This window comes from Phodopus roborovskii, unplaced genomic scaffold, assembly GCF_943737965.1.
Source record: "Phodopus roborovskii unplaced genomic scaffold, PHOROB, whole genome shotgun sequence".
Classification (NCBI taxonomy): Eukaryota; Metazoa; Chordata; class Mammalia; order Rodentia; family Cricetidae; genus Phodopus; species Phodopus roborovskii.
Genome location: NW_026126624.1, coordinates 682,637 through 694,586, shown reverse-complemented (window position 1 = coordinate 694,586; position 11,950 = coordinate 682,637). Strand labels below are relative to the sequence as shown.

Below are 11,950 nucleotides of genomic sequence, written 5' to 3'. Positions count from 1 at the left end.
GCTTCCTGTGTCTGAGAAGTGATCATGAATGTGTGCAGAGGAACCACAGGAGGAACACCCAGGCTTGGAAAGACCTTGCCCTGGGAACTTCGGGTAGCTGAGATATGGCATGTGAATGGGCCCATGATACACATGGTCTGTTTTCTTGGGACCTCATAGGGTCTGTTGTGCCAAAGAGGAAAAAGGAACAGTGAGTCGATGAGGTGAAGCTGTCAATCTCAGAGAGCAAGGACAGTGATCCTAATCCGGGACTCTGTGGGGCCAGGGCCAGGGGAGCCCCAGGAGAGCTTTCCTGGGGGAGCTCTCATAGGTGGCAAGATCAATTTGGGGAGGTGTGTCCAAGACAACTGGTGGGGAGGAGCAGTTGGGGGAATCCAAGGGAAAGACTAGGGGCCGAGAATCACTTTGTCCTTTCACAATGTGGCACACCCTCATTCTCTTTCAAAACCTTGGTAATTGCTCCTCCCACCTCCCCTGTTCATCTGTTTCCCCAGGGCTCGAATAGTATCGGCTGTGTTCCTTCTGAAGCCGAGGGTGGTCAGGGCACTGGTCTTCTGATACATGTGACAAGTATCCAGATTTCACCCTCAGCTTTTTAAGGTCTGTAACTTAACACTGCATCTCTAAGTAACACTTGGATAAACTCACCATCCAGTGCTCTCTTCAGCCATGCCCACCTTCTCCTTTTATGACTTGGAGACACCCTTTGCTTTAAATAACTCACTTGAAAGTTTGGAGATCAGTAGCATGTCTAGTATTTAATGCACTTAGTTGCAGATGCCAAGTGGACTCTTGTAATAGGCAGACTGGAACACATTTTGGAGCTGTGTGAGGAAAGGTACCTTATGTGGTACCTAATGAACACTGGTACCAAACATTGTTGGGGCCATGTTATTTAGAGAGAAGCATAAGTTGAAGTAGAAGACAGTTTCTAGCCTTCGTTCTGTCTCATTCCCATCTTGTGGCTTATGGACAGTCATATGCCACAATTATAAATGGGACGACAGCCCATCTCTGCTACACCCATTTATATTTGGTTTGTAGAGTGGTGCACATTTTTGTATATATACAACCTGTGCTAATATCTCTGTCAGTGGCGGAACCACAATTGAACCTTTGTAAATTTCCATGTTTGAGAGGTCAGATGTTTTCTCCTCCATAGCTGATGCTGAAGTCAAGAGTATAGATTCCTTAGTAAGTGATGGAGTACAGTACAGGACTTACGGCTCCTCTGAGCCTCAGTATTACACATGCGTTACCCATGCCTACCACCCTAATACGTGTATGTTCTAAGCTACAGCCTTGACATTGATTACCTATGACTTTGCCTTCAGCATCAAGATAAGAAAAATTCAAGTATAAGCTCCAAATGTAACATTTGACAAGACTTCCAGGGCCATGAGTGATTTGGCTCATGTCTATGTATGCCTTGCCTTGCTTTTGGCATTTTGAATATACTACATCCCTTTGCTTCTAGGCATAGCTAATAAGCTTCCTTCTGCCTAGAACCCTCTCCCCTTTTCCATCTCAACTAGGTAATTCTCACCCATCTTTCAGATTTCATCTCCATAGTTCATGGAGAAGACAAAGTAGATGAATGCTTTTTTTTTTTTTTTTTTTTTTTTTGTCTCCACAGTGTGTGTACTGATTCTTACAACACCAATCCAGTATTGTTATCCGTTAAGTCTCCATCAGGCAAGAACTACTACTCATTTTGCCTGCTATATTTCCTAAAGCCCATAATAGGCGCTCAACAAGTATTTGTTGAATGAACGAAAGAACGGCATTAGTATTTGAAGCTGGTTTCTAATTTGTACGACAGAGAAGGTGTGTCTGGACTGGATGTTGTCCTGATTCCCAAAGAGCAGCCTTTGCAAGGCCCATATCTCGAGACAGAGGCCAACTCTGAAAGAACTTGTTGGCCCAGTGGCTGGGGAAAGAGGCTGAGGTGCTCCACTCCAGGCTTGACCCCCTGGTCTATTGGTCCCATCAGCCCCTTGGTACCCTCTCTGCACCCTCCTTCTCCTCCCCCCACCTCCCCCAGGCTCCTAGACCTCCTGTCATTGCTCTCCTTCCCACATATCGAACTTCCTCTCCAGTCTTGTGTGAACCCTGTTGGGGCATCCACATCTGTGCAGGTGCTCTGTAGAGAGTTAGTAAACCTCCTCCTCGCTATACATCCTGCTCTGCTCTGGGCCTCAGCTTCAACTGTTACTTTCAACTGCCACCAGAATGTTCCACCTTAACATTCTCAGGGGTTGCTGACCTGGTACTAGAGTATCAGAGGGAGCCATGGACCCCCAGGACAGGGTTCAGGTGCTACCTTCCTAATGGGCTCAGCCTTTAGTGTCATGTAATCCTTCAGAAGTACATAACTGTTGGCTTTTCTAACCAAGATTTTAAACAGTTTTGGCTGTACATGACCTTTTTGTGGTGGCTTCACAATTTCATTGGATTCTCTTAGTTGAAAAGAAACCTTTGGATACATTGGCAGAGCCAGCTGAGGAAAGTTGCAGACCAAAAGGCTTTCTGTGACCTCACTTGGCCCACCTGCCTGAGAAGCTCTTGATCTCAGCCTGCAGGGCTCCAAAGCAACTTCCAGTTCAAGATTACACAAGCTTGTTCGTCCATTGTCAGTACTGGGGCCTTAGAGGTGTAAAGGCAAAGGCAAAGTCTCAGATACTTAAATATATCATTTATCATGACTTTTCCCTGAATGTTTAGCACTCAGTTCTCTTCTGAGTTTCTGTTGCTATTGGGAAAATTGTACCCCCCCCGTAACCCCCCTTTGTTATATCTTTAACAAAGGCCAGATATCTAATACCTGGGAATTAGAGACTATCAAGGGCTGTCTTTGAGTTCCAATGCTTATCCTGATCACTTTTCCTCTTGGGTGGGGTGTACTTTGTTCTTTTCTCGTTCATTATGTGCCAGGCCTTATCTAGATGCTGGGAATACACACATGTCATGGAAACAGCAATGGGCTCTTTATCCTTGGAGAAATCTCTTTGTGATGGTCAGGCAAGGTAAAGGCCACTAGCTTGGAGCATGGCCTGGCTAGAATGTGTGTGTGTGTGTGTGATATATTGGTACAGCTTCTGGTACAGAAAAGAAGCTAAGACACCATGGAAAATTCCAGACTAAATTCAGTGTTTTCATTTTTATCCCAGAAGACTTGGGGATGCAGTGCTGTTGAAGGCTTTTAAGCAGAGGGGATTTTATGATTACATTTCAATCTCCCTGTTACAGAGAAGACATCATTGCCATAAGAAGGCAGATGTAGAGGCTGTCCTCAAAGTCCATGGAATAGGGCAGATGCCAGGGGAAGAAATAAAATGAAAAAAAGCCTGAGGAAGGATGAGCAATAGATCAGGGAGTTCTATATACAGGAAGTAATGCCTGGGCAGGGACCAGCCTATGAAGCACAGTCCTGAGTTTTGGTCATGTTGAGGTATCTTTGATCTCTTTGCTATTAAGGGATAGAGCTTATAGAAAGGGGCCAGCCAGGCAGAATACAGGGATTGGGGAATCACTTGCATTTGGGTATAAATAGGCCACAGGCCCAGATGAACTTACTGGGTTGCACACAGAAAAAAGCAGGTGCTTTTGGGATTGGACAAAGGAGGAGGAACTCTCAAAGAAGTGTAAGAAATCCAGGAAAGCAGCAGAGATACCATTTATATTACATCCACGCAAAAGAAGGAAAGCCTTTCTTTTGTTCTATCCTGATTTGCCTTAGGGAGATGATGCCATAAAAAACCACACCTCCTCCTCTTCCTGTATAAGAGGCAGGAGAGGTTGGTTTCTGCCAAAGGGCAGGGGTTCTCTTAGCATCCGGGGACAGAAGGCCAGAGGTGGCTCTGGCAAAGCCTTGTAGATCTGGTGGTAGTGAGCAGAGTATCTGGTCGTTAGAAGTTCAAAGCCTAGCGGTAGAATTTTTTTCTCTGACTGCGGGATTCACGTTGGGGCGAGTATAAGCCAGGGACTGTCTGTGGTGGCATGGTAGAGATTATGAAGTTGAGCTATGGTAAGAAAACAGGCTTTGGAAGTGTGTGAAATGAAGGCAGAAAAGGGGAGGAGGAAATGGTTTATAGTGGGTGTATCCAGCTCTCTAGACATGCTCCAAGGAAGACGACACATGGGGCTTGCCGGGCTGAGATAGAAGGTTTTGCTTTTTTTTTTTTTTTTTTCCTGGCATAATTTTGTGTCTTTGAGAGGCAAAATTGTAAGACTACATACTTGTTTGTAAAAAGCCAAAAGGAAGGGAGGATGGAATAAGGAAGACTAGCAAAGGTTTATCTAGGAAGGGGTATGCTGACTAGGCTTGATGGCTGCTACTACCAATACGAGGTCTCACAGGAGCTTTCTGAGACCCCACTTACCAGTCTTTAGAACTACCTAAGACTTCCGAAGGGTCCTGAGGAAAAGGGATGTAGAGAGGCAATTTGAGAGAAGCTTGAAAGGCCCCGTGTGGGCTGTGAATAAAAGCCTCCTCTGCAGAAGCAGCCTTCTGGCACCTGGTCAGGCATGAGAAAGCTCACGCCAGGAGGGTTGCCTTTAGCCTCTGGATCCATAAGTTGATCACAACCATTCCAGACAGACCCCGGTTAGAAGTCCCATTAGGTGACACTCCTCTTTCCCCATACAGAGGCAATCCAGTTCTGCAAAGTTGTAGGCTTGAGGCCCTGGCTGCAATAGTGGGTAGCAGGTTAGGGGAAGGGAGAGCTCATATTTTCAGATCCCCTTTGGTGTGTGGCTTAGAAAAGCCAGTTATATCACATATGCTACTTGATATTGCCATGACTTCAATAGGTATTGTCCATTTATATGAAGTAGTCTTTATGGGCACAAACTGCATCTCCAATTACTGTGATCTCATGTTTAAAGTTTTAAAAAAAATAAAAGTATTGATAAAATTCCATTTTGGGATTATACATCAGGAACATTTGGAGAAACTGTTTCTCAGAATAGAAGGGATACAGAATTAGGACCAGGAGGCCACAGATATTTATCACAGCATCTCTTATGGGCTGGGACTTGTACTTGGGGTGGAGATGGTACCTGCATGAATCAAGCTGATGATCCTTGTTGAAGAGACAGCCAGAACATGTCTTAAAACATGACTATGGCTGTGAAGGGAGAAAATAGTGGTAACAATAGGATGGAAGATTCTGACTTTAAGCCATGGAGAGCTTTGATGATTTGACAGAAGGCAGAGTGCTGAACAGCCAAACTGGGAAAAAAGGATGTTTGGGATACAGAGTAGGTTCTTGGTAGAAAATGATTTTCTCTTAAGGCTTTCTGAGGATACTGTGGCCAGCAATGTAGATACTTGTGTAAAATGAATAGTTCTCCACAGGTGAACTCACGGAGCTGGTATGGGGACCCCATGTCATGAACCTGTTGTATTCTGTAGAGCAGAGATGCCCAAAGTCTCTAGTGAGGAAGAACTAAGTCATTCTCTTTTTGCATCATGTGTGCAGTGCATATGATTGCCCTTTATTGTATGATGGGACATGTCTCTCTGGGAGAGGTGGTAGGCGAAGGTTGGTTTCATTAGTGGAAATAGAATAGCTATGATTAGCAGCTGAAGGGGCAGAAGATGAGTCCAAGGTTGGGACACAGTCAGGCCAACTTTGAAAGTGGTGATGCAATGCTAGGCTTTTGCAAAGCTGAAAATCCAGAGATGATTTCAGTGCGGGTGGCTGTTTTAAGCTATGTTCAGTGGAAACCATCCCTTTGGAGACCCTTTCTGAAGAAGGTCATGGTAAATGTTAATCTTCATCACGTCTGCAGTAAACTGCAATAACAAGAGAGCCATCCCTCTGGTTGCCCAGAAATGTGGGTTTTCAAACAGTGGCTCTTCAATAATATTTGATGAGTTGATGGACATTCTAGGGAGATGTTCCAGGGTACCACAACCTGGTGAGTTCCCTGCTGTGAAGGACCTTGTGGAAAAAGCAAAGTAAACAAGTTCTCAGTGGCACTGTGGTACATGTGCTAAAATGGCCCGAATCCAAACCAGCTTTGCTCTAGGTAGAAGTTCTGTCACCTTTGAGCTGGACAGTAGAGCATCAATCAAACCACTCTACATTTTTTTTTTTTTTTTTTTTTTTTTTTTTAAGACAGGGTCTCACTATGTAGCCATGGCTTGCCTGGAACTGCTATGTAGACCAGGCTAGCCTCACCCAGATCCATGTGTTTCTCCTTCTGCTTCCTGAGTGCTGGGATTAAGATCATGCTTTGATCTTGCTTCTTGTTAGACAAGAAGCCTGCATCAGTAGATTGCGATAAACCTTGTATGGCCAGTACCAATCCCAGTGACCCTCATCTGGTCTCTGGAGCTTCAGAACCATGTCTTCTGTGTGATGTTGTCTTGGTGACTGTGAGGAAATTTAGAGAGAAAGAAACAGCCAGTTGGGGAAGACACTGGCCACAGCTGGACATAGTCAAGTCACATCCTGATAGACATTCCTCAGCTGTGCTTAAAGGGATTGAAGGAAGCCATGGAGAGATGGTTCACTTCTGTGATGGCCTTCAGGTGAGTGGATGAGGGGGCTCCTCTTTAAGGAAATTAGACAGGAAGAGGGGGTGGCAGTAGTCTGTTTCATCCAAGAAGGGATGACCAGGAAGGGAAGGGTAGGAGTCTCCATTTGAAATGAAGGTTGGAGTAGGAAGTAGTTTGGAAAGAACGACGCCCAAATTCCCAAAGATTGTCTATAAATGTTTGTTTTCATTTAAATGGACTTGGTTATATAAAATAAAATAAAATAAACTAAAATAAAATAGAAATGAAGGTTGGTTGACACCTGTTTAGTGAACACTTATTTATTCTCTGTGTCTTTTTTTTTTTTTTTTTTTTTTTTTTCACATCACTCCTTTATTATACTGATCTGGAAAGATTTAGTAGTTACGCCCAAACGAATTCTGAACCCACATGGTAGGGCCAAGCAGCTGGAACATGATTCAGACAGTGAAAGACAAAATCTGGACATGATCAAGGGGCACTTCACCTCTACAAGACACGGCAGAGGTAACCAACACACAGCAAGCACTCCTGCCCCGGGAGGACAAGGAGTTTATCCCATCTGACAGGAATGGCTTATTTTCTGGTGAGCACATGGAACTATTTCAATCACCACTAGAAACAGCAGAGGGGCTTTTTTTCTGCTGATAAATATACACGTACCCTTTTTTTGTAAAAGTAAATGTAACACAGACTTGACAGGATTGATCCCAACCTTCCGGGGCCAGCAGCTCCTTTAGGCTCAGAAGAAGGTAGAAGGTTTTAATCACCATTGGAGTTACTTTCACCTTCCACTGGAAATGGCTACAGCCCCCAGTTACCTAACTGCAGGAGAGTGCAGGACAAGCTCCAGGACAAAGCCTGGCTGCAGCTTCTCATTGGTCATTCTACTGGTTCCTTCCTGACCTCTTCCTAAAGCAGACCCCTTAGTAAACAGAGGACTAAGAAAATCTAATTACTACTCTCAACCCTCCTGGTAAGAGGAGCCGTCCCTGGATGGTGAACCAAGAACCTGCACCCCAGGTGTTTTCCTGACTGGGTTCTATGAAGGGAATGGGTGCAGGGGATAAAAGACTAAATGAAAATGGGAGCCACGAGTCCCCATCTGCAGCTACAACTTAAATTTAAGATCCTAAGGATGTGGTCAGTGTGGCAGGAGTTGGGGAAGGGTGCAGGAGGTGTAAACAGGCAGGGAGGAGGGCATTAGGGTAGGAGTCTGCCTGCTCGCCTCACTTCTTGACCTTGCCCTGAGCGGCCACAGCTTCCATAGCTTTCCGCACGGTCTCTTCATCTCCCAGGAACTGCATGGGTTTAATAGGCTTCAAGTTCTTGTCCAATTCATAGACAATAGGAATGCCAGTTGGCAGGTTCAGCTCCAGGATGGCCTCTTCTGAGAGCCCCTCCAGATGCTTGACGATCCCCCGAAGGCTGTTGCCATGGGCTGCAATCAGAACTCTTTTACCCTCCTTGATCTGGGGGACAATTTCTTCATTCCAGAAGGGCAGTGCTCTGGCAATAGTGTCCTTGAGGCTCTCACAGGAGGGCAGCTGGTCCTCAGTAAGGTCTGCATACCTGCGATCCTTACTGATGCTGCTGTAGAAGGGATGATCGGGCTCCATTGGAGGCGGTGGGACATCATAAGATCGCCTCCAAATCTTTACCTGCGCCTCACCATGCTTAGCAGCAGTTTCTGCTTTATTGAGACCAGTCAGACCCCCGTAGTGTCGCTCATTGAGACGCCAGGTCCTGACCACTGGCAGCCACATCTGGTCAATGGCATCCAGGACTGTCCAAAGGGTCCGGATTGCTCTCTTCTGCACGGAGGTGAAACAGATGTCAAATTCATGTCCGCCGCGCTTCGCTTCCTCGTGGCCCGCCGGGCTCAGGTCGGCGTCATACCAGCTGCTGAAGCGGTTCTCTAGGTTCCAGGCGCTCTCGCTGTGCCGGATCAGCCATGGCGACAGGCAGGAGGATGCGGCAGAGACTGAGGATCGCTGAGATTCCCTATTCTCTGTGTCTTTCAATCACATCATTCATCTCAATTTCACTCATTTCCCTGTCCCTTGTATCTGCCCTCTACCCTCCCCACCCTCTGCTCTTGCAACCTCCCCCACCCCCAACAAAATAAAATTTAGGAGAAAAGAAAATGAAAGAGAGAGAGAGAGATCATATCTCATCTTGGAAGCTGTAGTGTGACACAGAGAATCACACAGTAAATCCTTTAGTCCATATATCTTTACTTGCAAGTGTTCATTGCAAAGAGTCACTGGTTTGAGGCCTCTTGTTTCTGCTACACAGCCAATGCCGGTTCCTCACTGGGACTCTTCTGGTTTATCCTGGTGTTGTCCTGTGTCTGGGAGATCCTGCAGCTTTGGGTTTGTAGGACCAGCTATTTCACATACTCCATCAGATCTTAGATGAGGTGGATGTTGGGGTGGGCCAACTCATAGCACTGGCTCTAGGACTGGGTTGTTGTGAGGTTGGTTATCCTGATACCACCTACCTTTGCCACCTCGCCACCACGCCACCACCAGGGTGAGCTCTCCGGTAGAGTCCCAGGTAGTTCACCCATGCAGCAATGAACAAGAATGGGGCTTATCTCCCTGGTTTCACACCCTTGGGGGCTAGCTTGAGCTCACTGCCATCTACATCACCAAGGCTAGCTCTACTGTGCTGCCCAGTTGAGGTGTAGAGGCCACTCTCCTGAGTGCTCCAGCTGGTGAGGGGCAGGGACAGCTCTTCCACTCTTATAACCTCAGGGCCAGTTCTCCCAACTGCCAACATCTTTCCAACTGCCAACATCTTTCCCTTGCCCACACCACTATATGGCATATGAGTTCGAGAACACTTTTAATAGAATCCATGGAAAATATTTACTTAAGCTAAGCGAGCCTTTGGCGTTTGCAATTGTACAGGAAGGGAAATGGAGGATGACTGAGATGAACTATAGAGAAATCAAAGGGCCTGAAGAGAGTTTGCAGACTGGGCCCCCAAGGGCATACTCCAAAGATCATGCTTCAGCATGCTGAAATGCCAGATGCTGGTGGTAGTGATTGTGAGGAAGGTTTGGGATACCTGAGGTCATGAAGTTCAGGGAAGCTGCTTGAGGACAGGGAGAAGAGGTACCAGGATGGTGGGTGGGCTTGGACAGGAAAGGTAGGCCACTTCTTACTTCCCTTTTCTCTGTTTCCTCAGAGCCTCAATGTGTGGTGAGGTTCTGGACCCAACTGAAAGTGCTGTTCACAGGAAGCCAAAACAGAAGGAGTTCCTGCATCTTGTGGAAGGAAGACATCAAGTTATGAAGTAGTTAGTACTTCCCAAATGCACCCATGTGCCCAATAGCATTCAGTCAAATGGTAGTAGCTTTACAAAGAAATTCTGTTTTTGGATTGGTATTTCACTGTTTTGGCATCAGCCTAGAGTAAAGGAAGGGTAAGTAAAATAAGTGGACAAGGCACTTGCAGTTAGACTTTATAGCATGCTTTAAACCTGAAATTACTGGAACAGCATGAAGCTGATGGTAGAACAGTGGCCACAGAAAAGCCGGACACAGTCTGAGCTTCCCCTCAAGTGCTTTTGGAGGCATGGGTATTTCCAGTTGGATCTTGAGCCCTACAGTGTTGCAGTCAGAGACTGCCTTCATTAACTGCCAGCATCACTCAAAGGCTGGGATAAAGGCATGATGGAGCAGACCACTGACATTCCACAAGTCTCCCTGTGCTCTCTGTCCTAGCATGCAGTGTTCAGTGTCTGGGAAGTATTGATAATTCCCACAGTTGGTCCTCTCAAGTCTGACAGGAATTCTGCATGATTATCCTTCTATTCTTTAAAGGCAGAATTGAGTCTGTGGAACACCTCACCTTAAGTCAGGCTGAGGCAACAAATGCTATGGCTCTAACTTCAGTCTCAGTGAGTATAAGGAAGCTTCCTTGGGGGAGGTTACCCCCTTTCCCCACCCTCCCAATCAATGTGTAGTTTACAGGTGTAACCTTTCATCTTTGAATATAGCTTGCAAGTGGTTTGACCTAACAAAGGTGCCCTTTCCAGGTCAGTAAGTGAAGAGTAAATCCTGAAGCAGCTGGCTCAGAAATGCCCTAACATCCCCACCCTACCCCACCCCACCCCACCCCACCCCATCCCACCCCACCCCACCGGCTGTGTGGGTGCTGGATAAGGCCTGTCCTCAGCTCTCAAATCCAGCATGGGAGTAAACCAGTAAGTCTTTGTCTTCCGAACATGCTCTTTCTTTTTCTGTAATGCAGAATGGCTCAGAACACCCAAATCTTTGCCTTCTGCTTTCTTCTTGTATCACAGACCCCTCTTCAATTCATCTCCCCCTCTTCTTGCATCTGCAACCTGCAGGCAGTCAGTGAAGCAAGCTGCCCTTCAACACTCTGAAAGTGTCCTCAAGCCAACAAGCAACTCACTGGTATTCCAGTCCTACCTTTCACAGGGTGCTGAGATGTAAACATAACTATTCAGGCTTTTGCCATGTTCTCATACTGATGTCACAGTGATGGCTCTTATCTTTTGCTTGCTCATTTCTTCCAGAGAGATCATCAGAATGGGCTTTGCCATCCATTCCAACCAGCATTCTGTTTGGGATTATGCACCCATTTTCAAGGGAGGTCAGAACCTTCTCCCTAGCTCTCCCCATCTACGCCCGAGTCCTTATCACAATCACTTTCAAGTGGTCTCTTCATGCGATGCTCTGTCCATCTTGCAAACACTTCAAAACTTTTCCCACCTCTAATCTTAAAAGCCAGGTCTGATTCTTTAGCTATTTGTTCCCACAGCATCCCATTTCTGGGCTGCTGTCATAAGAATAACAGAGTTGTTTAACAACAAGCATTTATTTTTTTGTTTATATATGCCAGAGGCTGGAAAATACAAGGTCAAGGAGCCAGCAGTCTTGGTAACTTGTCTGGTTTCCTGGTTTTTATTCGCCTGACTTCTTCCTGTATTCATGGGAGAGTGTGAGATCATGACTGCTTTGATAGGGTTACTTACTAATAGCGTTACTTACTAATCCCTTTGATGAAGGCAGCATCTCCACTATCAGATTACCTCCCTAAGGTCCCACCCTCGATGCTATTACATTAAGAATTTGGGGGTCTAATATGCATTCTGAAAGTGATTCAAATGTTTAGTTTGTAGTATGAAAACTCAAAGTCTGATTCTTTGACTGTAATCATCACGGCATTGTGTGTTTAGAGCCCATCAGTGCAGTTAAACTCAGGGATCTGTATCACTTGAAGGACTGAGGCAGTGTATGGTATCCAAAGCAAGCTCAGATGGTGCTAGACTCCAGAGTAATTAACTCTCAGGGTTTGTTCAGATGACTCTGTTTACACAAACTGTGTGGGTATCTGTCTGTCTGTTTTCTCTTAGTCCCTGGCCCCAGAAATATGCTTAAGCTTAGCA

General features: G+C 45.9%; 1 protein-coding gene across 1 annotated transcript; it reads right to left on the bottom strand.

Annotated features, from left to right (window-relative positions):
- Positions 1-7,471: 7,471 nt before the first annotated feature.
- On the bottom strand, positions 7,472-9,328 carry LOC127238064 (phosphoglycerate mutase 1-like). The gene is made up of 2 exons (XM_051206524.1): positions 9,142-9,328; positions 7,472-8,543 (listed from the first exon to the last, which is right to left on the bottom strand). Exons 1-2 carry the CDS (start codon positions 9,326-9,328, stop codon positions 7,756-7,758), a joined length of 975 nt encoding a protein of 324 aa, XP_051062481.1. The 3' UTR covers positions 7,472-7,755.
- Between the last annotated feature and the right edge of the window lie 2,622 nt (positions 9,329-11,950).